Source organism: Castor canadensis, chromosome 14 (genome assembly GCF_047511655.1).
Source record: "Castor canadensis chromosome 14, mCasCan1.hap1v2, whole genome shotgun sequence".
Lineage (NCBI taxonomy): Eukaryota > Metazoa > Chordata > Mammalia > Rodentia > Castoridae > Castor > Castor canadensis.
Genome location: NC_133399.1, coordinates 39,910,428 through 39,937,099, shown reverse-complemented (window position 1 = coordinate 39,937,099; position 26,672 = coordinate 39,910,428). Strand labels below are relative to the sequence as shown.

The following is a 26,672-nucleotide window of genomic DNA, read 5'->3' as shown; positions in this document are numbered from 1 at the left end:
GTGGCCGCCCCCTCTCCTCCCTCGGCCTCCGGGGTCCGGCTGCGGTGTCAGCCTCGTTCCCGCCTCCGTGGCTGCGGCGCCGGCACTTGCCTTATACCCGGCGCCCCTCGGGGTCGCAGGCCCTGGCCCGCACGCCCCTGGCCGCCCCGGCGCCAATCTAGGCCGCGGTCGCAGCCCCGGGCTCGCGTCGGCGCCGCCCGCTCGCGGCCCGCCCCCTATGGGCCCCGGCTAGAGGCGCCGCCGCTGCCGGCCCGCGGAGCCCCGATGCTGGCCCGGAGGAAGCCGGTGCTGCCGGCGCTCACCATCAACCCCGCCATCGCCGAGGGCCCATCTCCTACCAGCGAGGGCGCCTCCGAGTGAGTGGGCCTGGGTAGGCCGGGACCCTCTGGGAGGATGTGTGAGGGTCCCTGAGAGGCGAGATCAGGGTGGTGGGGGTCCTCGGGAGGAAAGGACAGGCCGCGAAGGGTCCTTGGGAGGGCAGGATTGGGTCAGGGCGGTGTCCCTGGGAGAGGACAGGTTAAGGCACCTGATGAGGTGATGGGCGTCCCTAGGAGGAAAGGACAGGGTGAGGGTGCCTCAGTAAACCCAATCTGAGATTGGGTGATGGTGGTGTCCATGGAAGGAGAGGACAGGATGAGGGGTCCTTGAGAGGGCAGGACATGGTGAGGGGTCCCCTAGTAATAGATTGGGTGAGGGCGGTGCCCCTGGGGAGAGGGGACAGGGTGAGAGTCCCTGAATAATTACATTGGGTGTGTGTATTGCGGGGGGGTGTCCTGGGAGAAGTGCATTCAGAAAGGGTTTCTAGGGGGAAGAATGGGATGAGGGGTCTGTGAATGATGAGATGGAGATAAGGGGGGCACCTGAGTGTACAGAATGGAGTGAGTGGCCCCTGAATAGTGTCCCTCAGTAGCAAAGCCAGAGTTCTGGGGATGCCTGAGGGGACAGGACCAGGTAGGAGGTCCCTGAGAATGAGAGAGTGGAAGAGGAGCTCCCTGAAGGGATTATACCGGGTGGATGGTCCCAGAGAGGAGAGGGTGGTGCAGAGACCCTTGTAGGGGAAAAGGTGGGTGGGGGTGCCCCAAGTAGTGAAACCACAGTAAAGGAGGGTCCCTGATGGGTCAGGATGAGGAGTCTCCACCTAAAGGGAAGATTCTTTTGGTTGGGGTGAGGGGGTGCAGACCCCTGAAGCTGGGGTGAGTAGTGAGGATTCTTTGACAGTTTGAAGAGGCTGGGAAGCTGGGGGGGGGAGGGTGGAGTGGTGTTGGGATCTGCTGGAGGTGCTGTTGGAACCCCCAGAGCAGATTCTGAAGGAGATGTCTCCAGGGAGTGGCAGAAGACTGAGGCCATTTAGGGTGACAGGAGTTCTTGGGTTGGGGGGGGATTTTGGGGAGATAGGAGAAGGGGACAGAGAAGGGAGCATTCCGGTGGTGGGGTGCTTGATTTTCTGGGTGACAGAATTGCCAGGGGAATGGCTCTGAGTGTTGGGGGCACCCTTTTGAGATCATGCCAGTGACCACTCCTGTTTGCACTCTGGCTGGGTGTTGATGGTGGAGCCCATGACAACAAGGTAGGGAGGGCATATGGCATGTTTGGTGATCTATTGCCCTCAACCTGGATGGTGGCAGAGGGCACCATCCAGACATGACCCTTAATTTCCGCCATTAGAGTTTCCATGACATATAAGTCAGGTTGACAGGTGACTCTAGGGTGCACTAGAGAAGTCATAGATAGGGTAGTCAATACCCCAGACCTGGTGGAGTGGCCCTGAGCTGCCTCTGCAGCCCCACGGTGAATAAGTGGTTCATTCCTTCCCTGCCTTACTTCATTTCTTTGTTCTCGCTAACTCTCTGTTTCCCATCAGTATCTTGCCATTATATCATCTGGGTCTTTCTTCAGCAGATCTGCAGGAAGCACCTTCTTACTCACCTCCAGGAGGTCCCCCGCCTGCTCCTCTCACCTCCCCAGGTGATGATGAGGATGACGTGTGGTGCCCAGCACCTTCCTTCTCGCATGCTCTGTGCAGCACTAGCTCAGGTGGTATCACCAAGCAGAGGGTCACCTTAACTCCAGCCTGTGTGCACCATGGCCCAGGCTTTTTTAAGGCATAGATAAGTAATGGCGGAACTCAGGAAAGATGGTTCCTAATGGGACACCCAGATGCCCCCATCATCCCCAGCTGGAATCCTCTCAAGGTCTGTCAGCCTTTTGAAATGTGTGACTAAGACTGCTGTAGGCAGCCCATTTTCCTTGAGAGACTTTTACTTAGAGTCTCACTGCCTGTGCAGTAGCTCCTGACCGTAGCCAGTCCCTACAGTGCGACATGTCTGAGGTCTAGGAGCTGTAAGCATGATGCGTACACTCTGGATTGCAAAGCCTTGATATGAAAACATGTGAAATGAACACCCGTTAATGGTTTTGTATTAATTGCAGTTTGAAAATGATCATGATTTTTATTTATTTCTTTTTAATGAGATGAAGTCTTGCTGTGTAGCCTTGGCTAGCCTGGAACTGTTGAGACTCCAGGCGTGAGTCACTACACCCGGCTGCAAATGATTTTATATATTTGTGTATAATATGTTATTTTTTTATTTTGGTAGTAGATAGGGTCTTGTGGACTATTTGCCTGAGCTGGCTTCCAACCTCAATCCTCCTGATCTCTGCTTCTTGAGTAGCCAAGATTACAGGCCTGAGCCACTGGTGCCTGAATATTTTTGATGGGTTAAATCAAATAGAATATTAAAATTAATGCCCCTTGCTTTCCTTTTTTTTTTTTTAAACATGGTCCTATTTTATTTTTTATTTTTGTGGTGCTGGGGGTGAAACCGAGGGCCTCATGCATGCTAGCCAAGCACTCCACCACTGAGCTGCACCCCATCACTAGGAAATTTCAGATACTGTGCATGTTTCTCCTGGACGGTGTTATGTTCTCGTGTGCATTAAGCTAAACTATCTTCCTGCTGCAGGGAGCTGCTTTCTGTTCCAGGGTCAGGGGCAAAGTCAAGGCATTCATGAGTATTGCTAATTGTCAAAGTGCCCTTTGCAGATTCCTTGAGTTTATCCAATAAAGTGCGACAAGCATTGTTGGTCCTGTAATAACCAAGTCCGGGAGCTGGGCGCTCATGGAAGCCTGGCGGTCACAGGAGTGGTCAGGAGGCATAGAAGCTTGCTGCTTGTGTGCAGTGGCCGAGTTGTCTGCTTTGTTCAGATTCTGCACCCCTTCTCCTCCCCCTCCAGTGGCAATGAATTATTAATTCACATAACTTAAATGTACTTTTTTGTGGGGGGGATGTGGCATTGGGGTTTGAACTCAGGGCCTCACACTTGCTAGGCAGGTGCTGAGCCACCCTGCCAACCCTTCAATGCACTTATGATGCACTGTCTGTCTTCTGCCCCTGGCTTTCCATTCTTTGCTCTGGAGCCACTCAAAACTGGCTCCATTGCCCTGACTCAGGCCTTTGCTTACCTGGCCACCACCTCCTTTTCCCTCTGATGTGGCCTGGAGGGCTCTGAGCCTCCGAGCTGGGTCCCCAAGCTCTCCTAACGTTTGTGAGCAGGGATTGAGACAAGGCCCTCTGTAGATCAGGCCTCTTGTTCTGGCAGCTTGTGTCCAAGGGGGAAACACATATGTCTCGCTTTCCTCCTACATGGAGCCCAAAGTGCAGGCATCAGGTCCACGTCGCCTCTGCGTCCTAGATAGCTATCAAAGTTAGTCTTCAGTATCTCATGGGTCCCTTGCTGACCCTTGCCCTTGGGGTCCCCACAGGGCAAACCTGGTAGACCTGCAGAAGAAGCTAGAGGAATTGGACCTGGATGAGCAGCAGAAGAAGCGGCTGGAGGCCTTCCTCACCCAGAAGGCCAAGGTGGGCGAGCTCAAGGATGACGACTTCGAAAGGATCTCAGAACTGGGAGCCGGCAATGGCGGGGTGGTCACCAAGGTCCAGCACAGACCATCGGGCCTCATCATGGCCAGGAAGGTAAGCAGAGGCCAGGAGTGTGGTGGGTATCCTGTCCCTGTATTCTGCAGTCTGTGTATGTGGGAGGGGAGGGTTCCTGGAAAGCACAGAGAGGATTGAAAGGTGGCCAGTCTGTGCTCTCCAATTGGCTACCTCCAGTGCCCCTAGATCCCCGGAAAGAGTCGCTTCTAGCTGCATCTTAGCAGTACTAGTACTGCTGCCACACCCAGCTCTCCCCTTCATGGCTGGCCTTTGCCCTTAAGGACTTTTTTTTTTTTTTGGGCAGTACTGGGGTTTGAACTCAGGGCCTAATGCTTGCTAGGCAGGTGCTCTATCATTTGAGCTGCTCTGCTAGCCCCTTGAGGATGTTTCAAATTCAGATTCTGTGTCTGAGGGTACGGCTCAATGGTAAGTGCTTGTTTAGCAAGTGTCAGGTCCTGGGTTCATCCCCAACACCACGCACACAGAAATTCCCAGAAGTGTTGTGAACTGTGGACTGCTGGCTGAGGATGGGTTAAAAGTTTCAGAATAGTTGGGTGCTTGTAATCCCAGCTACTCAGGAGGGTTGCTGTTCGAAGCCAGCCCGGGCAAATAGTTCTTGAGACCCTATCCTGAAAAAAAAACCCTTCACAATAACAGGACTGTGGAGTGGCTCAAGGTGAAGGCCCTGAGTTCAAGCCCCAGTACCACAAAAAAAAAAAAAAAAAAAGTTTCAGAAATATTCAGCTATGATCATCAGCCAGTCATGAGTCTCCCAGAGAAATAGTGCTGGGTGTGTGTGTGTGTGTGTGTGTGTGTGTGTGTGTGTGTGTGTAGGGGTTTTATTATTTATTTATGTATGTTTTTATTTATTTAGGCAGTTCTGGGGTTGGAACCCAGGGTCTCTTGCATGTACAAGTGCTGAATCTCTGAGCTGAGCTGAGCTGCATTCCAGCCCTATTTTTTTAATATGAGAGTCTCACAGTAGAATCCATGCTGACTTCGAACTCACTATATGAGCAGCTGGCCAGGAACTCATGACTCATGACCCTCTTGCTTTAGCCTCTCAAGTACTAGGATCTTAAGTGTGCACACCATGCACAGCTTGGAGAAATTTATTTGAAAGAGGTGGTTCACGTGACTGTGGAGTCTGGTGACTCTGGAATCTGCAGGGCAGGCTGGCAGACTGGATCCCTAGGGAAGAGTGATGTTTCCACTCAACTCTGAAGCTCATCTGGAGTCAGAATTCCCCCTTCCTGAGGATCACAGTCACTTTTCTTCCAGCCTTCAACTGATTAGACGATACCCACCCACATTTACAGAGTCATCTGTTGTACTTAGTCTACTGATTTTATTGTTCATCAGATCTAAAAATTTCTAGGCTGGTGTATAAGCAAACACCTGGGACACATGAACTTCACCATCTTCCCTCAGTGGGATTCCAGGTGCTCTGCTGCTGGACTTCTCACCCACTCCCTGATCCTGGGACACTGTGCCATGACGCAGCCCTGTGCTCAGTATTAGACGAGGGTCTTGGGAGGTGTAAGGAGTGGAGGTGAAGGGGGTGGTCATTTGTGGAGATTGGCTCCTAAACAGATCACTGGGCTCTGGTGTTCTTTCTGTGTGAAAGCCACCACTTCCTGGAAGACCAGTGTCCTGAGCCCTCACCCCCACCTTGTGGTTTTGGAAGGTGCCATGCATCCCTGCTTGTGGGACCTGCCTTCCTGGTTTCTGTCAAAATTTAGCGCTGCAGTTAATTCTCGCCTCTAGAGCGCCTCCTTCAAAATCCACAGCCAAGGGCTTCTGTTTCCGTCCCCTTCCTACAGGCAGTCTTCTCAAAACCACAGCAGCCCTGGGAACCTTGGGCCTGCCTTGCCTGAAGCGCTGACCTGTGATTCCGAGGGCCATGGCAGGACCCAGAGGACTGTGTGAGGGGACCAGGGCCTGCTCTCCAGCCAGCCAGGAATCTTCCAGGCAGCCCCCAATGTGCCTTGTAGTGGTGGGAACCCAGGACCTCTGCATCCTCTGCAGGGCACTGTGGCCAACAGACCCTGGTGTCCCAGGAGTGGGTATCTGCAAGTGCAGAGCGCCTGTGGTTGTGGGGTTGCTCTTGGCTTCCTCCAGGCCTGCACAGAGCTCACTCTGCAGCTGCCATCCCTGCTCATTTGGTGTATTAGGAGGATCCTGGCCAGTGTGGCACGCCAGGGAAGCTAAAGATCAGACCAGAAAACTGAGCCCAGAAAGCCACCAGCTCAAGTTTTCCAGCCATGTTCATGTGTAGTGTAAATGACTTCCTCCCCTGAGCACGACCTTCTGATCCCTCCAGCGCCTCTGAGAGCTCGGGTTCTGAAAATTGGTTTCTGGCCTTGCATTTGTGTTCCTTCACACTGGCTTAGTTCTCTTCTAGAAGAGTGGTCACTGGGCTGCCCTCTTGCAAGAATTGCCCTATGTCAAAGCTGGTGCAGATGCATTTTTTACTTATAGATTTATTTATTAATTTTTTGGCAGTACTGGGGTTTGAACTCAGGGCCTTGTGCTTGCTAGGCAGGTGCTCTGCCACTCGAACCACCCTGCCAGTCATTTTTGCTTTATTTTTCAGATAGAATTGTGTGCTTTTTGCTAGGGACAGCCTGGACTTTGATCCTCCTATATTTACCTCCTGTGTAGCTGGGATTACAGGTGTATACCACCATGCCTGGCTTATTTGTTGAGATTGGGGGGGAGTCTCTCTAGCTTTTGGCCTGTGTTGGCCTTGAACAGCAGTCCCCTCCACCTCTGCTTCTAGAGTAGCTGGGATTACAGCTGGGAGCTAATCGTGCTCTCATTTAAATTGAGCGACAGCTCTGTTGCACAGGTGAAGAAACAGGCTAGGCTGGGACTGGGGCTGGACTGGGTCTAGGCCCCCTCAGCTGCCCCTTCACTGTGGCTCCTCTTTGGGAGCTGTTGGGCTTAGCCTTAGAGTCCACTCTCCTGCAGCACCACTGGTTTCCTGCTGTGAGTGTGGGTCCTCAGACTCCATCACCATGCCTTCCTCAAGTGGCTGCCTTCACATAGACCCCTGCAGGGCCTGCTCTAATCACAGGAGCAAATTATGTCCTCAGAAGAGCACTTTCTATCAGCGCCAGCCAACAGTGGCCATGCAGTATTGCCAGAGTCTTGACAACAGCTAATGCAAACCGTGAGGAAACACGGAGAGGGCCACACACTGGGCCGGCCAAACCCAGCGCCTGAGCTGTTGGTCTTCAAAAGAGAAAGAGGTGGCTGAGATTGTTCTAGAGCACTCCAGCGGGTGACAGCCTGGTGGTGGTCCTTTCTGCTCTTATCCTGGTTGTATCCCTGGCATGGTCCTGACAAAGGCTCTCCCTCCTCAGCTCGGCCAAGGCCTGGGGCTTGAATCCCAGCACCATTCGTATTTAAGCATCTGTCAGCCTCATACCCCGGGGCCAGGATGTGGAACTAGCACAGGCTCTGGCATCTGGTGAGGCCACCGATCCTGACTTCCCTTCTGGGCAGTGAGGCCATTAGGAACTCGCCTTAACACCCCCAAACCTGAGCTTCCCAACCAGTAGAATGGGAACAGCAACCTGGCACCCCAGCTGTCATCATGGGCTCACAAACGCTGCCCTGTCTTCCTTTCTAGTACAGTCCCAGTGGCAGCTTCCCTACAGTGTGAAAGGCCTGCCCTGCAAGCCAATGGCCCAGCCGTCACAGCAGAGGAGGCAGCCCATCAGAAGCTGCCTGCCCTGTGTCTTTCCTGTGCAGGGCTCCTGGGTCCCAAATTCCCGGATCCCAGCCAATCTTGCCAAGTCTTCTGCAGCCACTTCTCTTCTGGGAAACCATATGCTGTCCCTCTCTGCTCCTCATTCCTGCCAGTTCTTTGGAGGTTCTGGGACAGGGCTGGGTGGCCCTGGGACAGCTCCCATTCAGACAGGGCCACCGTGCTCTTCAAATGCAGTCAGCCCTACTGACGGGTGTGGCATGCAGAACAGTCACGTTAGTCTTTACATGGATTACATTGTCAAAGCGGTGTTTCTTACATTCACCCACTTGAGAGAAACACAGGTGGGGCCCTGGGCGAGCAGGGATCTATCATCCCAGCACTTTGGAGGCGGAGGCAGGATTGCAAGTTCAAGTTCTGGGCAACCTAGCAAGAATCTGACTTCAAAACAGACAAACTGCCAGGTACAGTGGCTCATGCCTGTAATCCTTGCTACTGGGAAGATGGCGATCAGCAGGATCACAATTGGAGGCAAGCTCTCTCAACAACTTCACAAGATCCCATCTCAACCAATAAAAGCTGGGTGCAGTGTGCCATTTGGGAAGCCCCAATAGGAGGATTTGGTCTAGGCCGGTCCAGAACAAAAGCAAAAGGGACTGGATGTTTGGCTGGCTCAAATGGTAGCACTCAGGGCTAGCTAGTGCAAAGCCCTGAGTTCAAACCGTGGTACCACAAAAAAAACACAGCATTCCAAATTTCAGTATTTTTGTGTAGGATTTATAAATTATCCCTAATCTGAAAATCAGAAACCTGAAATGCTCCAAACTCTTAAACTGTTTGGTGCTCAGAAAGTTTCAGGAGGGACTAGGAGTCGTGTGCACAAAGTCCTGGGTTCCTTCCCCAGCACCGAGAAACAAAGAAAAGCGGGTTTTGGAGCACTCCAGGTTTTCAGATTGGGGATGTTCAGCCTGTGTGTGTAAAGGTCATTTCTCCCTTTTTGTTTTCTGCAGTAGCGCCTAGATGGCTTATGGTTGAGCATGCACTGGAGTTGTATTTCCTTGGACAGCTGCCCTGGGTTGCCAGCACTCCTCGTGCCCTCCTTGCCTTTGGGAATGGACTTTGGCACTGTTACCAGTGGCTGGTAGTCAGACCCTCTGGAGTGTGTGGGCAGGCACTGTTGCCCTCACAGAGATGGTTCCGGGAAGAGGGAGCATCATGGGGTTCCACAGTGGTCCTCTGGCCTACTGGGGTGGCTGTGGCTGGAGTGTCAAGTCCAGGCCCCATGGCCACCACAGGGCTCTACAGCCCAGGTTGAATGAAAAAGTGATCAGCAGAGAGATGCGGAAAGTGCGTGGGTTTAGCTGGGCCATGCCAGGGTCCTGGACTCCCCCCACACATACACTTCTCTGGTTCTCAAGGTCATAGGTATGCCTTACATGTACTCTGGGTAGGAACCACTGCCAGCCTCTCACTGCCCCTGAATTCTCACGGGTTCCTTCAGGCCCTGGTGCCCTCCAACACGCAGCTCTTTGTCCCTGCCTCCCCCACCTCCTCCACCTCCTCCTTTGTCTACTCCTAAAGGTGATCTCCTTTGAGGCCCAGCCCCAATGTCACCTTCTCAACTGCCTATGTTGATTCCCCTCCCCCTGCCTGGCCTCCACAGTGAGGTTTGACCTGAGTCTCTGTTGCTGACTTGACTCCTCCAAGCAAGCCCTTCACTGCTCCTTTTTCTGTGTTTGCTGAGTTGATAGTGATTGCTTTCAGGTGCCCATCTGCTTCCGGCACATCTCCTGTGATGACACAGAACACTGGGCCCCTAAGTTCAGAGCCCATTGGGTTTTGTGGTGAGGGCTGCTCATGGTGCCTTAGCGCACATTTCTGCCTCTTTTGAGTGCCTCCTTTGGGCTTCCTCTGGAATGTGAGGAAATTTTTGTTGTTGCTGGTACTGGGGTTTGAACTTGGCTTCAAGGGCAGATGCTCTACCACTTGAGCCATGATTGAAGCTGTTTTTGAAAAGTGCCACCTCCCTCCAGCACTAGCCTTGGATGGCCAGCCTCTTGCCTAGGTCTCTTATGGAGGAAGAACAGGCTCTGGACCTATTCACCCATCCGAAGGGCACAGGTGCGGCAGTTGCTTCCCCCGTGAGGAAGAAGGAAAGGTCCCACCTGATCCAGGTGTAATGTTTGGGAGGTGCCATACCAAAGTGAAAATGTTTCATCAGTTGCCCTTTTTTTTATTTTTTTAAACTAGCTTGAAGGTACTGGGGATCAAACCCAGGGCCTTGTACATGCCAGGCAAACATTTCACCACTGAACTGCATCCCTAGCCCCTAATGCAACTTTTTCAAAGTGCATATAATTTAATGGCTTTTCTTTTTTAGAATATTCACAGTGTTGCCAGGTGCCAGTGGCTTACACCTATAATCCTAGTTACTTTTGGGAGGCTGAAATCAGGAGGATCTCTGTTCGAGGCCACCCCAGACAAATAGTTCTCAGGACCCCATCTCCAAAATAACCAGAGCCATGTACTGGAGGCGTGGCTCAAATGATAGAGCTCTTGCTTTGTGAACACCTGAATTTTTTCGGCAGTGTTCCCCCCCCCACCAAAAAAAATATTCACAGGGCGTGTATCTATTATCACAATCAATTTTAGACGATTTTCATCACTAAAAGACACCCATGAGCAGTTATCACCCACCCCTGGCCCCCACAAGTCTATTTCCTGTCTGTGGCTTCACCTTTTCTGGACATTTCTATCAGTGGAGCCTCATGCTGTGTAGCCTTGTGTGTCTGCCTTTCTCACTGAGCACATCCCCAAGTTCTCTTCACACCGTAGCCTGTGCTGGAGCCTGGTCCTTTCCATGCTGTGTGATGTTCTCGCTTGTGATGTGGATGGAGCACGCCATGCACCTGTGCTCACCCATTGATGTGTGGCTGTTGCGCCTTTGGACTGTTGTGAGTGGTGATGCCATGTGCTTTCGTGGACGAAGTACTGCGTGTGTAGGTGGCTTCCTTTCTCTTGGGCACACCAAGGAATGTGGTGTGGGGTGGCCTGGCTGTCTTGAATGCTGTTGTGAACACCTTTGGGTACAAGGACCATAAGCCCCCTCCTCACCTCCCCATTTTCTGGCTCCCCTAAGCCGCCTGGTCTCCCCACCCCATTGCAGCTGATCCACCTGGAGATCAAGCCAGCCATCCGGAACCAGATCATCCGAGAGCTGCAGGTGCTGCACGAGTGTAACTCCCCATACATCGTGGGCTTCTACGGGGCCTTCTACAGTGATGGCGAGATCAGCATCTGCATGGAGCACATGGTGAGCAGGCAGAGCCCTGGGCGAGGCTTCCTGGGGAGCAGGAGGCCTGTTCTGGGGCACAGCCTCTTGGCAGCTTCTCTTTGGAAGCCATGCCCTGTCAGTAGCAAGCACTGTCCTCTACTCTACCCTCGTGTGGTGTCCTGTGTGCCTTTGCCTATGGGGCCACTTGGCACATACTGCCATTGTCCTTCACCGCATGTCTTTGCATGTGGTCAAGCACACCACGGAGCATGTGACTGAGGAGCTGTGCAGGCAGTGGCCAGGCCCACAGCTCAGCCCTCATCTGGACCCCAGTCTCTGATGGGACCCATGTATCTGTTTGTGTAAGGTGTCATGGTTGATCCAACCACCCCTGGGTCGGACACCCTGGTTCTGAAGCTCAGAGGTGGGCAGGATGGAGTGAAGAAAGCAGAAGTGGTCGGAGTTGAGGGTGTGGAAGGAAGTGCCCCCGGGCCACAATAGGTACCAGCCACCCTTGGCAGGTCCCCCCTTGCAAAACCAGGCTGTGGCATGGTTGTCAGCATGTTGGATCTGTTATGCTGTGCATGACAGTTTGCAACAGAGGCAGGAAGTAAATTTGAGCAAGAGCTCCACTTTGCCGAGGTGTCCAAGCAAGACATCCCTGGCAGGAGCCCCTTCCTCACCTGGGGGTGGCGTGCCAGTCCCTCCAAGACCTAGTGTGTGTGAGATTTATCAAAGAGGGGAAGGGAGAGAAAATGCTATGGCCAGCAACACCCTTGGCCTGTCCTTCCCTAGCAAGGTGGCCTCTCTGGCCTCCAGCTTCCCCTGCAGGAAGAGGGAGCCTCACATCCTGCCCCCACCCTGGGCGTTAGTGAACTTAACTCAGGGGTTCCCAGAGCGGCCCCTAGCCACGGAGGAGCCATGAGTCTCCTCCCTGGGCACGGCACCAACAAACGTGGGAACCAGAGACTTGTGCACCTGCACAGTACACACACAGGCTCACTCAGGTGCCCCCCACACACTTGCTCCCTGCTGGTAGGTTTAAGATAAAAAACCAGCAGTGCAGAGACTGTTGGTTGTGAAGCAAAGTATTCCTGGGCAAGGGAATGACCTGTGAGGAAGGCCACCGAGCAGAGTGGCATACCCTGGGGATGCAGTCACACCTTGCCTGTGCATGTGCCTTGGCTGCTGAGGCACATGCAGAGGGTTCCACACAGAACATGGTCTGCTTCCTCCTCAGGAAGGCTACAGAGGCTGAGCCCTGGGGTTGGGTCTCAGCCTCGCCACAGGCTCACACTGCAGGACCTGGACAAGACTTCAGCAGCATCCTGTGCAGCAAGGGGTGTTAGTATCTGCTGCGTGAGGATGAGATGGGCCAAGCCTTGGGTGGTGCCCAGTACTGGCTGAGTATTAAGAAGCTGACAGCTGTAGCCCTACTGGGGCCACTGCCCCGTGTTTCTGCATCGCTTTCATTTCTTAAGTGTTTCAATAGGATGGGTCTGCCAGGTTGCTACCTGCCTTAGTCCATTCTCAGTTGCCGTGTGGGGACTACCACAGACGGCGGCTTATACAGGGGAGAAATGCATTTGCTGCTCAGTCATGGCAGCTGGAAGTCCAAGAGCATGGTGTCCATCTCCTGGCTGCTGGTGGGGAGATCCTCATGTGAGTCATCCCAGAGAAGGGGGCAGGCAACACGCACAAGTGGGAGAGATGGCACCAGGACATCTTGCTTTGTGACAGCCTACTTCTGGGAGGATCCACCACTGCCTGAGAGAGGTGCCAGTCCCTCCATAAGTGGAGCCCACAACTCCAACTGAAAGGTCCCCCACCTCTCATACTGCTTCCTGAGGACCAAATTTCAGCATGAGTTGTGGAGAACACAAACCATATCGAGGCATAACAGTGTCCCTGCCCTGCTGGAGTGGGCCTGAGCTAAAGGACTTTTCATTTAGGTGCCAACAAAGCTTGTTGCAAATTGCTCTTACTTCCCATTTGGTAGGTTCCAGCTCCAGCCTACCAAAAATGGCCTCTAGTTACTATCTTTGTGATAGTAATATTATATTATCACAATATCATATTATACATTTGTTATTCACAACATAATCATTATATGTAATATAACCAATGATCGATGTTTCAGTTAATAAGTGTTAAATGCTAGTTTTTCTGATTTTTGGCAGTACTGAGATTTGAACTCAAGGCCTCACACTTGCTGGGCAGGTGTTCTATCACTTGAATCACACTCCCGGCCCTTTTTGCTTTAGTCATTTTGCAGATAGGGTCTTGCATTTTTCCCCAGGCCTGCCTCGGACTGCAGTCCTCCTACCTAAGGCTTCTGCACAGCTAGGGTGATAGGAATGCACCACCATGCCCAGCTTAGTTCAGATGGAGTATTGCTAACTTTTTGCTGGGGTTGAGCAAAAGAAAGAACCTTGATCTTCCTGATTTCCACCTCCCCAGCAGCTGGGATTGTAGTGTGAGCTCCTGTACTCAGTTGTTAGCTTTGTGAAGATGAAAGGTTAGTTATAGTTCACAGTTTTGAAGTTCCCAGTCCATGATCCATTGTCCCCATTGCTTTCAGCTCTGTGGTGACCCAGAAAATCATGATGGGAATTCTCACCTCATGGCCAAGAAGCAAAAGAGAGGAAGGGAAAGGGACTAAGCTCCTACAGCCCCTTTCAAGGGCATGCCCCCAATAACTTAAAGACCTCCTATTGGGATCCACCTCTTAAAAGCACCTCCACCTCCCAATAGCACCAAGCTGTGGGGGAGGAAGAACCAAGCCACCACCATGTGGGCCTTTGGGACACTCCAGACCAAGCTGGGACATATATACTGCACTAATATGGTGCAGTTCACTCTCACCTGGTAGGTGAACTCAGGAACAGAATGGAGGCTCAGGTGTGGTCCCTTACAAGCAGTGGAGCAAGGGGGTGAGAATGAGAATGGTGGTGAGTAGTGTGCTGACTCTGTAGAGGTCTGGGGGTATTTCTTGGGGTCTGATCCAATATGCTGGATAGTATACGCCCTAGTTGTATGGTAATGAAAAGGCAGACCATCAATATGGGAGAATTAGAGTGGTGCTAACCACTTCACAGTGGCAGAATGAAAGTGAGACCTGAGTGTGTGTGGAAGCAGGAGAACCTCGAGGCACAGCATTAGTGTGTGTTTGGGGGTCACACACTTGCCATGTGCATGTTGGTGTATCTGTCTACACTGTTTCCTGAGGCATGCAGAAAGATCTGGATGCGTATCAGTCACACTTTATGGGAGTAAAGTGGAACTCTGGGGGCTCAGCATGGGGTTTATCTTCCTTTTAAGACAAGTGCATTCACACACCCCCCCGACCAACATCAGTACAAAGAATCAAAGTGTCTAGTCACATGCAGAGTGGCATTCAGGGTCATAGAGACGTGTGGTGCTAATGTCTCTGGTACAACATCCTGTCCCATGAGTCAGGGACAGTGCTCTCTGACCAGGCTCTGGCCATCCTGTCCTACTCAGGGGACTCATGCCCCCGTGACAGTGATGTCCGGGGATATTCGTGGTTGTTCTGGCATGGAGTGAGTGGAGACCAGGGATGCTCCATTATGTCTACGATGCCACCACAGAGGGATGTGCCCCAGCTCTTCCACCCCTCAGAGGTGTTTTACGCTTATTCGTGAGAGTCCTGGCCCAGGGCCGCCTCCCAGGATGTTTTCTCTTTGTAAAGAAGATGGATAAAAACAAAATGCAAGCTGGTCTCTGGTGACTCATGCCTGTAGTCCTAGCTACTAAGGAGGCAGAGATCAGGAGGATCGCAGTTCCAAGCTATCCCTGGGCAAATAGTTCGTGAGACCCTATCTTGAAAATACCCAACACAGAAAAGGGCTGGTGGAGCAGCTCAGGATGTAGATCGCCTTCCTAGCCAGTATGAGAAACCCTCGTACTGCCCAAAACACAAGAAGACTATGAGTGACTCCACTCCTGCCCTGCCCACCTGGCCAGACTACCTTGCTGGAACACCTGGTCTCCTGGCTGGGGCCACATCTACCCCTTACCCACCTGTTTCCTATATCCATGGCTCGTTTACCCAGAGTCACCTGTGGGTTCTGGAAGCTTCCAAGTGTGTGGGGATTTTGTAACTCTTCATGGTGTTTCTCACTGAGCACAGTGGGGCAGAGGGAGGACCCAGGTGTCCAGAGACCATGGGCCTCTCCCCTGCCTTCTGCCCCCAGGTGAAGTGAAACACCCTGGGATGTCATGTCATTTTGGTTGCTAGAGAAACATAAGCATGTGGGAAAATTCCAGCTCCCTGTCAACATCACTCAAGGTCCCAGTTTCCTCTTTGTCAAACACAGAGACCCTAGCAGGAGCTTGGCCCACAGACGGAACTTGGCCATGTCACCTGGAGTCCAGGGCTGGCCAGGTGAGCTTCCCTCTCACAGACACCTGGGCAGGAAACTCCTGGGGTTCTTGTCTTGTGGTTTGTTGCTAGGAAGCTTGTGCAAGACACTTAGCGTTACCTCATCTGACAGGTGCATTTGGGGCCATGCCCAGGACTAGAGAGGGACCCTCCCAGGGGTGATGGTCTGCAGGTCCTCTGTGGCATGGTCCTCTGTGCCATAGCTCACATAGCAGCATGCGGGCACCAAGGAAACACAGGCAGGGGAGATTAGCACTTTACCCCATCAGCAAAGGGGTGCAGATGCTCCAGAACCCTTCCCAGCCATTCCTTTTGGAATGGGCAGCGCCCATCCTCACCTCACCCCAGAAGGAGGCCAGGGACAGGCGTGGAGCAAGTACCGAGAAGTGCAACACCCAGGCTTGCACAGGAAAGCCATAATGGTGGGGATGTGGATTGGCTGCCTCACCTCCTTCCTCCTGCCCAAACATCCTGTGTCACCCCTTGTCCCCACTCTACCCACCATGTGTTGCAGCAGCCAGCTTGCTGAGAATAGAACCTGGCCTAAGAAGCTGGGTCTTGGCCTAGGTATGTTCTTGCCATAGCTGCTCAGGTTCTGGACTTGGGGACTCAGGTGTCCCCAGGCAGGAGTCATAACAGGCAAAATGGGCCATTCTGGGAAGGAGCTAGCATGCTTCCTGCTGGAGGTATATGGCCTAGGTCCAGAAGGCCAGAGGGGCAGAGGACTTGCCGTACCTTGCCCATGTGTCAGGTGGGCTCTGGCCTCTGTCTGGGACTCTGCCTATCCTTCCCTGATGCCCATCAGTATGCTGCTTTTTCCTCTACCAGGATGGCGGCTCCCTGGATCAGGTGCTGAAAGAAGCCAAGCGGATCCCTGAGGAGATCCTGGGGAAGGTCAGCATCGCGGTAAGTCTCGCTCACCCCTGCCCAGTGTTCCCCACCAGGCTCAGCAGCCACTCATCCTGACACTAGCCCCTTCCTCACAGCCAGGGTGTTGGGAGCCACTTGAAGCCAGTGGGGTTGTTAGTGGGGTCCCTATAGGGAGAGTCTCCAGCTGTCTCCACTGACTGCAGGAGTTTGATAAGTGATGTCTCTCAGAGGTCTTGGGTCCCCATTTGCCAAGGGCAGGTATCAGGTCCCTTGGCTCCTGCTCCCGTCTTGGGGTGGGAGGGGGACTCTAGGCTGGGGTTTGAACTCAGGGCTTCGCACTTGCAAAGCAGGTGCTTTACCATTTCAGTCACACCTCCATCAGTCGATTTTGCTCTGGTTATTTTGGAGATCAGGCCTCACACACTTATTTGCCTGGGTTGGCTTTGAACCTTGATCCTCCTGTCTACTTGAGCCTCTCAAGTAGCTAGGATTACAGGCCTGAGACAGTGATGCCCATCCCTGACTCTTAAAATCCTCTACCTACCCCCACCATCTCAGGCCTAGCTGGGCCCTCATTGAGTATCTCTGACTGGGATGACTGCTGTCCACTCTAGAGACCCCTCCATCTTGTGCCAGGAAGACACTGCTGGCCACAAGGGCTCAGGTCATAGCGTTTGGGCCCTGTTGAAGGGGAAAATCTGGGGCAGAAATAGACCTCTGATGACAATCTTTGTCACTGTTCCAAAATGCCTTTGGGGGCCAAGGGACACAAAGGGTCTCTGCAGTGTTCCTGCAGCATGCGGCCCAGCACAATGCTGGATGTCCACCTTGTGCTGGCTGCTGTGAGTACTTGGCAGAGCACGTAGCTTCCAAACGAGATATGGTGCATCTGCACCCTTACACTCTGCATCTTAGAACAAACTCATTATCAGTGCCACCGCCGCTGAATGCCCTGTTTTGTTAGGTACCCATCATTCAGGGCACTGCATCTGGGTGACACAGCCCCACTGCACCCTTAACCCCAGTTCAGCCTGCCTGGTCCTTGGCACTTGGGATCTAGGGACCATGTCCCTCCAAGGGGAGGGCACGGCCGCACCTGGCTGCATCTGAGGGGCCTTGTTGCTTGGTCTCTGTTCTTGCTGTAGCCCTGGCCAGCTTAGTGTGGCCTGGAATTGCATTCCCCCCAGATGTTGTGGCTGCTTGGGTCTGACCCAGGGCTGGGGGGCCCCTGCTGGTCTTGTTCTGCTCATCCTCCCCTGGTCAACAGGTGCTCCGGGGCCTGGCGTACCTGCGAGAGAAGCATCAGATAATGCACCGAGGTAAGGGGGCCCAGGGCCTCCTGGAGCTGGGTGGGTGTGGCTCCTTACCCCCCAGCGGCCCCTTACCCCCAGCTTACCCTGCCTTCAGATGTGAAGCCCTCCAATATCCTGGTCAACTCCCGAGGTGAGATCAAGCTGTGTGACTTCGGGGTGAGCGGGCAGCTCATCGACTCCATGGCCAACTCCTTTGTAGGAACTCGGTCCTACATGTCTGTAAGTTCCCTCCTATCCTCACAGCGCCTCCCACTCACTCCTCCTTTCTGGCGAAGTTCTTTTCCCCACCCTCTTTTCACTTAAGTTTCTGCCTCTGCAACACCTGCCTGCCCCTCTGTGGGTCAGAACATCTATTCTGGGGGCTCTTGGGTAACTGAGCCAGTAGCTTGGACTCTTAGGGGTTTTAGCAAATGACTGGATGAGCAGGGGCTTGTGGGGCACACAGGAACAGGTCCTGAGCAGGTAGCTTTGGACAGAAGTGGCACCCTATCTTCCCAGGGCCATCACTCTCTTCTAGAAGTGCTACACTTCTGGGCCCTAGGGAGCTTGAGTTCCCCTGGGAGTCTGGTCCCAAAGTCTTGCCCACATATGCTGTGGCAAGCAGGAAACATAGCCTTGACTTCTCAAAGCCATCAGAGGCTGGCCAAGTCCTGGGTGGAGCAGGCAATACACTGTCCAATGACTCCCGTCTCTCCCGACAGCCAGAGCGGCTGCAGGGCACCCACTACTCGGTGCAGTCGGACATCTGGAGCATGGGCCTATCGCTAGTGGAGCTGTCCATTGGGAGGTACCCCATCCCCCCACCCGACGCCAAGGAGCTGGAGGCCATCTTTGGCCGGCCTGTGGTCGACGGGGCAGAAGGCGAGCCCCACAGCATCTCACCGAGACCCAGACCCCCAGGACGGCCCATCAGTGGTATGGTCTGAAGCTGCAGCTTCCTGGTGGGTGGGAGAAGACAAGACCCCTGCTGGAACTGCTGTGCTGAGCACAGCTGTTTCCCTGCTGGCCCTCTCAACACCAGCTGTCCCCTGGATGGGGCAAGCCGCGGTCAGCAGTCCTCAGATGGTCCTGGGGTTTCTGGGGACAGAGCTGGGAGTAGCAAGTGCCTCTGACCTCTTGTGCCCAAGGCGACTGCACCTGTTGCTGCCAGCTGGAGGGTTCCGGAAACTCCACTGTGACCAGGCCATGACTGGCTGTTTGGTTTTTCCAACACTTTCTTGTGAAAACATTTAAATGAGGGCTGGGGTGTGGCTCAGTGGCAGAGCGCTTTTCTAACATGTACAAGGCTTCCAGCACTCAGAAAAGAAAGAAAACTGTAGACATTCAGGAGGGAGTAAGGTGTCAGCTATACAAATGTACCACCGGCGCTCTTCCAGGGAGCCCCAAACTCAAGAATAGTTTGGCTCAGTGTATACCCTTGGGGAGCTGGGTGGGTTCAGCCTCAACACACACAAAGTGCTTATAGGAAGGGGACTAATGCTCCCGGAGAACAGTGACACCCAGAGCCACTGCCTTGACCACAGAGAGCCCCATCACCACAGGTGTTGAGACTGACACTTCGCCCACCTTGGGGGATATAGAGAGAATCCTGGGGGGAGGCAGCAAAGCCTCAGAACACCCGTAGGGAGCTGGGATTTTTTTTTTTTTTTTTTTTTTTTAAGTCGTGGCAGGAAGTAAGTTGAGTTAGAACCCAAAGGAGCGCATAATGGTCAGCTTTGGTTGGTTTTAGAACTTTTATTTATTTATTTTTTGATGGGACGAGTTTGAGCTCATGCCTTCATGCTTACAAAGCAGACACTCTACCAACTTGATCCACACCTCTGGCCCATTTTGCTTTGGTTACTTTGGAAATGGGGTCTTTGAGAACTATTTGCTTGGACTGGCTTCAAATTGTAACCCTCCTGATCTCAGCCTTCCAATTAGAACTTTTTTTTTTTTTGGCAGTACTGGGATTTCGGTTCAGGGCCTCATGCTTGCTAGGCAGTCGCTCTTACTGCTTGAGCCACTCCACCAGACCTGTTTTTGAGATGGGTTTTTTTGAGACAGGGTCTCAAACTACTTGCCTGGGCTGGCTTTGAACTTCCATCCTCCTGATCTCTCCTCCTAAGTGACTAGGATTACAGCAGAGCCGCCACACCGCCAGCCTGAAACTACTTTATTGACAGAGTTCAGTGCATTTTAGTATGCATTCACAGAGCTGTGCGGCCATCACACTGCCGAATTCCAGAACACTCCCCCACCCCAAAAGGAAGCCCTGTTCCCTGTCTAGCCCATGAGTCCACTTCCTGCCTCTGGATCCTCCTGTTCTGGATGTTTTCTATCAATGGAGTCACACTGTGGAGTCTTTTGTGTCTGCTTTTTACTAAGCACCATGTCCTCACGGTCCCTCCATGTTGTGATGTGGGACAGAGCCTCCTGCTCAGCTGAGTGCTCTTACAACGTGAACATGAACAGCCTCACTGTGTCTGTGTGTCCATCACCCCATCCTGTGCTGCGCAGGCGGCATGCTTGTCCTGACGGTGTCCCAGGGGAGGCTTACCAGGTCTTTGTCCTCAGGCAGGCTCTAGCCCCTCCCGGCCCTTCCCAGATGGTGCCCAGGCTTCGTCCTGTGGTGAGGACTGATGGGGGTGTGCCAGGACACCTCTCTGGCCTGTGCCTCCCCCACCCGTGCCAGGACATGCAAGAGATGAAGGTCCAGCTGCCAGACCGGCCTGACCAGCTGGGTCCTGGGCAGGGGTCGGTCACCCCCACCAGCATCCCCTGCCAGGTGGCATCTGAGGCCTGCCACGTCACCACCAGCCAACTCTATGCAAGGTCACACTGCTGTCCTTCCTTGCTGGTGGTCAGCCTCCACCCCTGCCAGCCTAGTGTGCCAGAGCTGAGTTGTGACTTTGGCACAGCCCAGAAGCACCGCCTCGTCAAGTATGTGACTCCTCAGAGAATGCCCGAGCTCCTCTTGGCTGTTTCTGTCATTTCTGACTCACCGGAGGCTCCAAAGGAGCTGCCTCCCCTGGGGTATGAGGGAGAGTGAATGGCCAGACCCAGGCCTCTGTCCGTGTCCCCTCGCACCTGCCATAGCTAGGCTGGAGTGGGGATGAGGGTGTTCGGCAGGCTCAGCCCCTCAGACCTGCACCTCCCAGGAGCTTAGTGTCACCTGTCGTCTCACCCCACCATATAGGTCACGGGATGGACAACCGGCCAGCCATGGCCATCTTTGAGCTGCTGGATTACATCGTGAATGAGGTGTGTGCCAGGGTCTTCGGGCTGCTCTGTGAGGGAATTGCCAGGCCACCGTCCACACAGCCCATCAGAGATGCTTCCTTGGTTTTCCTGTATACTTGGGCAGAGATTACCAATTCTTTTCAAAAGAATGGTCTTTTCTGGACCATTGTTTTCAATACGAGGTGTAAGGTATCACAATTGGACATCATCTTTCCTCCCACAAGCCCTTTCTAAGGGTTTGTTTTTGTTTATTGATTTTTTTTTTTTTTTGGCAGCACTGGTATTTGAACTCAGAGCCTCATGCTTGCCAGGCAGTGCTGAAACACTTGAGCCACTCTGCCACCCCTTTTTTGTGTTGCGTATTTTCAAGATAGGGTCTCTAGAACTATTTGCCCAGGCTGGCTTCCAAACCATGATCTTCCTGATCTCTGTCTCCTAAGTAGCTGGGATTATAGGCGTGAGCTACCAGCCCTTGGCTTTTGTTTTGTTTTTTTTTTTTTTAACAGTACTGGAATTTGAACTCAAGGCCTCATAGTTATTAGACAGGTGCTCTGCCATTTGAATCACACACACGCAGCCCTTTTGGCTTTAGTTATTTTTTTTAGGTATGGTACCATGTTTCAAATGGGCCAACCTGGACTGTGATCCTCCTACCTATACCTTCAGTGAGCTAGATTGGTAGCCATGTGCCACCATCTTCAGCTTACTTGTTGAAATGTGATCTCTTAACTTTTTGCCTAGACTCCACTTGAATCACAGTGCTCCTGAGTTCTATCTTACAAGTAGCTGAGATTACAGCTGTGAGCCACCACACCCAGCCATGAAAGAATTTTTTTAATGAGGACAAATCTAGAATTCCCAGCACAGTCCCTCCCCATGTTCCAGTAGATGTGCGACCAGGGATTAGCCTGGCACCTCTGCAGCTGTGTGATCATTGTGGCTGCTAGACAGCACCCTCCTGTGGGAGGAAGGAGTGCATACCACCTTGATCTCTGGGAAGGGGTCCCAGCCTGCTTCACAGCAGGTCTCTGGAAGGATCTGAGGGTCACCAGGCACCCTTTTCCTACTTCTCTCTGTGGACCACTTCTCATGACCACCCTTCAGGGATGAGTAGCTGTCCCACTTTACAAGCATAAGAACTCAGCCCTCAGCCGGGCTCTGGTGACTCACGCCTATAATCCTAGCTACTCAGGAGGCAGACATCAGGAAGATGGCAGTTCAGAGCCAGCCTGGGCAAATTGTTCACTAGACCCTATCTTGAAAAAAAACACCACAGTAAAAGGGCTGGTGGAGTGGCTCATGTGGTAAGATAGTGCCTGCCTAGCAAGCGTGAGGCCCTGAGTTCAAACCCCAGTGCTGCCAAAAAAAAATGTGTGTGTGTGGGGGGGTCAGCTCTCCATGCCTCAACTGCCTAGGCTGCAGTGGGCCCTTGGTGGCCTAGTGGTGTCCAGTGAGCCAGGTAGCCAGCCACCTGCAACACTGGGCTTGGCCCCGGGTAGGGTAGTGAAATGATGACAGAGCAGGGTGGGGTGGCCTGGTGACACAGCCCTCTCTGCCCCGGCAGTGCTGCCAAGGTTCAGCCAGCACGTCCTCCCCAGGAGGCCACTTGCCTCCCCCCAGGGGGTGGGAAAGGCCTGGCTCTGCCCTCAGCAGTCACCTGCAGGGACAGAGGATGTGTGAGTGGGGTGGAGGGTACTCCAGAAGAGCAGATGCCCCTCTGGGTTGTCACTCTCTGGGGAGGCAGGGGCCTAGACCTCGCAGATTGCCTCCTTTTTCCATAGTGGAAGGAGCCCATGTTCTCCCTGCCTCCAGCAAGGCAGTTACCCCTAGAACAGCAGATGGGAGAGAGCAGACAAGTGTCCTTAGGCTGCACAGGGTGACCCCATCCTCTGTTCCTTCCACAGCCACCTCCCAAGCTGCCCAACGGGGTGTTCAGCCCAGACTTCCAGGAGTTTGTAAATAAATGGTAAGGGTGTTGTCCGGGACGAGGGCCCACACCCAGCCACTACCCAGATGAGCTGCTTCCTGGGTCCTGGGCCCAGCTGCCAGTCAGGAACCCCAGTGGGTCAGGTGACAGGACTTGACGGGACACCTGAGTCCACCTAGGAAGGAATGGCCCTCTCCTAGCTAGATGGCTGGGCTGTGGTTCTAGACTGCCAGCTCAGCTCACCCTAAAACCCAAAGGATCCGGGTCTTCAGGTGCTCAGTTAAGTCAAGCAGCTCCCTCCATCCATATACTGCCCCACAGGCCTGCGCTGCAGGTTTTTGAAGGGGTTGCCAACCCCGCTTGATTGTCCTAACCCCTGGAGGTCCAGAGGGAAGAGGCTGACACCCTACTTCCCCAGAGGCCATTCATCTGTCCCAGTGGACATCATCCCCTGGATATGCCCGGGTAGCAACGGGCACTATTGGTCTGTCCAGCCACTCATGTGCTTCTGCTTTCTGAAGGGAGACAGCCCTGTTTTGACCCCCAGCCTTGGCGTTCTTAATGGAAATTCAGCTGGGTCACTGCCAGGCTTCTGACTGCCCAGGGTGGGGGGGAGGGGAGCTTCCCACCTTGTCCTCTCATCATGCCTTTCCTCTCCCCTGCCTGGGGACATCCTGCCCAGGATCTGAGGTCCCCTGGTCCTCCCAGTAGGGGCCAGGCTGCTGAACAGAGCCAAGTGAGCTCCATGCCCTCAGCTACAGCTCTCAGCGCTGGGCCCCCAGAGCCAACAACTAACTGCTCCTCTTGTCCCTGTCCCCCAGCCTCATTAAGAACCCAGCAGAACGAGCGGATCTGAAGACGCTCATGGTGAGTGATGCCAAGGGACACTGGGTTGCCAGGGCTCAGGCTGCCCTGGAGGGGCCCAATAGGCCCAGGTGGGCAGGGACAGGAGGAGCCACAGACCTCTGTGTGTCTCTGTTACCTGTTAGCAGCAGAGCCCAGGGAACAAGCCAGGATAGCAGACAGTGTGCTCTGTGTGCTCTGGAAGGGTACAAGGCTTCTGGGCCCTGTACCCTTGATCAAGAGATGCTTGAGAGGTGATGAGTGTCCTTTGTGTGGACATAACACTTACTACCCTCCAGTTCGGCAGTTGCTGAAGCTCACCTTCCCCATGGGATGGGGATGGGCAGCTGGTGGCTTGAAACGGTAGCCATTAGGGCACATCCCAACCATAGCCTTAGAATGGCCCTGTCCACCAGCACACTACTGAGTATGTGACGCTGTCCAGACAGCTGCTCTTTCATGTACTCATAAGGAAGGAAACCCCGCCAGTTACAGTGTAAGATAGTCTCCATCCCAAACGCCCAAAGAGAACAAGTGTAAGAACAGTTGGGTTGTGGCTTGGCGGAAAAGTGACCCTGCCCTGTGGTGGGCCGTATGGGTCAGGCCCACTGCCCCATCTCCTCCCCACCCGAGGACCTTGGCACACCATGCTCTTTCCTGCTTCTCCTGTGCCTGGCTGCAGCTGCTCACGGTTGCTTCAGTGCCTCCAAGAAGGCCCCAGCCTGGTTCAAGTGGTAGAGCACCTGACTAGGAAGTGTGAGGCCCTGAGTTCAAACCTCAGTACTGCAAAAGCAAACAAAACCCCAGCCACTCTGCCTCATTGCTGCCTCCCACCCCCACCTTTACCTCCACCCCCGTTAGTTTCAGTGACACCTGGGTCCTAGGTCAAGGAGCTTTATTGGGCTGGGCGCCAGTGGCTTGTGCCCTTGCTACTCAGGAGGCAGAGATAAGGAGGCTCACAGTTCAAAGCCAGCCCAGGCAAGTAGTTTGCAAGACCTTATCTCGAAATAACCCTTCACAAAAAGGGCTAGTGGAGTGACTCAAGGTATAGGCCCTGAGTTCAAGCCCCAGTACTGAAAAAAAAAAAAAAAGAAAGAAAAAGTGGGGGATGGGGGAGAGACTTTGCTGTGGTCTGAATGGAAAGTCCAGACTTCAGCTCTGACCTCACCTTCCAAGTGGGAGGAGCATGAACCGCCTGACAGCAGAGAGCTCTGCACTTCTCCACAGGTATTAAGTGAACGTTTGACGTAGGCACGTTCACAGTAAAAAGACATACGGAGGGGCTTAGTGGCTCAGCCCAAAATCCCAGCCCTTGGGAGGCTAAGGCTGGAGGATCACAAGTTCCAGGTCAGCCTGGACTACTTAGCAACACCCTGATTTAAAAAACAATGAGAGAAAAATGGGTGCTAGTGGCTCACGGCTGTAATCCTAACTACTCATGAGGATCATGGTTCAAAGCCTGCCCGGCAAATAGTTTGTGCAACCCTATCAAAAAAACCCATCACAAAAAAAGGGCTGGTGGAGTGGCAGGAGGCAGGGCCTTCAGTCCCAGGTGGCACCCTGGTGAGCCTTGGTGTCACCTTCTCTCCAGGGTGACCCCTCAGCCACCATGTTTGTCCTTAAGCTGTGTTTCAGGGGTCCCAGGGCAGGCAGCTGCCATGACAAACTGCAGAGAAGTTTGCAGAGGTGTGTGGGACAGGTGATAGCATATCAGGCCCTCACCTGACTGACTCGCCCCAGGGAGACTAGGCAGTGCCTGGGGACATGCAGCTGTTGTGACTGGGGGTGTGCCTGGCATGGAGTGGGTGGCCAGGAGTGACCCAGCATGCACAGCACTGGGGGGGGCTTAAAACCTCAGTGGGCACAGGGCAGCTCAACCCAGCCTCAGGCAGATCTGTCTCGCCTTCAGCTTATCCTCCCTCCTGTCCCCTCTGCCACCTGCCCTATGGCCTCTGATGCCACTTCTGCCCTTGTCTTTCAGAACCATGCCTTCATCAAGCGGGCTGAGGTGGAAGAAGTGGACTTCGCTGGCTGGCTGTGCCGGACCCTGCGGCTGAAGCAACCTAGCACACCCACGCGCACCGCGGTGTGATGGCGCTGCTCCTCCATCCCCCAGCCCAGGAACATTTGTGTTCTTGTCCCCGCCATAGGTGCACTGGCCTCTGGGGAAGGGGACTCTCTGCTCATGTGGGGGAACCTGCTTACTTAGGTTTAAACAACAAAGCAAAACAGGGAGAGAAAAAGCAACCCGTGCGCTGTGATCCTTTGTCACTTCTCTTGAGGGTTGGCCACCGATCAGCCAGGCAAGGCACATCAAGCAGCAAAGGCTGGGAGGGAGGAAAGGCAGGGCAGCAGCCGCATGGCCCTGCGCAGGCTTTTCTCACTGGAGAGCTGTACCTTGCCCATCTGCTCCGACTCTTCTTCCTCCCCTCCCTCCCTGCTGACTCCTGAGCTGACGCAGCTCTGCAGAAAGGAAGTCTTGGGTTTCCATGCTCAGTGTGGTTGAAAACCCCGGCAGATCCAGTAGATAAGGCGTGCGTCCCCCACACTTGCAGCAAGCCCTACAGATGTGGTGGGTTGCTCTGTCACCTCCGCCCAGCCTGCCAATCAGAAGCTACCACCCAGGCGTATCACTCCCTGAACCTCTCAGCCACAGTTGGCTGCGAGTGAGAGCGAGTGAGGTCTGTCCTAGTTCCCCGGCACCTGCCTTTGGGGTTCCCAGCACATCCTGCTATGTGCTCCTCATGTAGCCCAAGACCCGAGGCCCAGCCTTCAAACTTCAGGACTGTTTCACCACCTGTGGGCTGCAAGTGGCCAGAGGGCCAGGCAGTATAAGACTCCCACCCCTGGCCCTGAGGATGCTGAGGCAAGCCACCCCCTCAGCACTTCCTGACACTGGAAGCCAGCTGATGCTGATCGCTGTGCCCTGTGGGAGGGCAGGGGTTGCTGCCCTGGGACTGCAGAAGGCCAGTTGTGGTCTTCTGGGAACTGGTGCATCGTCCTTGCTTTTGTAGGGAGGCCCTTCCAGTCTCCTGGAACCTTTTCTCAGCAGACGCTGGAGGAGACAGGTTAATGCCTGCTCCAGACACTTTTCCAGGTTCCTGTCACTTCATATCCCCCCATCCCCACCCGCCAATGTTTCACATAATTAAAAAAAAAGTAACAAAC

At 53.7% G+C, this 26,672-nt stretch overlaps 1 protein-coding gene across 2 annotated transcripts; it reads left to right on the top strand.

Annotated features, from left to right (window-relative positions):
• Positions 1-26,672, top strand: Map2k2 (mitogen-activated protein kinase kinase 2). Of its 2 annotated transcripts, XM_020165875.2 has the most exons (11): positions 3-356; positions 3,764-3,974; positions 10,817-10,963; positions 16,158-16,235; positions 17,467-17,518; positions 17,607-17,731; positions 18,214-18,427; positions 20,691-20,755; positions 22,639-22,700; positions 23,483-23,528; positions 25,486-26,672. In XM_020165875.2, exons 1-11 carry the CDS (start codon positions 265-267, stop codon positions 25,594-25,596), a joined length of 1,203 nt encoding a protein of 400 aa, XP_020021464.1. In that variant the 5' UTR covers positions 3-264; the 3' UTR covers positions 25,597-26,672. The 2 variants fall into 2 exon arrangements, with proteins under 2 accessions (XP_073910444.1, XP_020021464.1); XM_074054343.1 differs by lacking the exons at positions 22,639-22,700; positions 23,483-23,528 and having other exon boundaries at positions 1-356.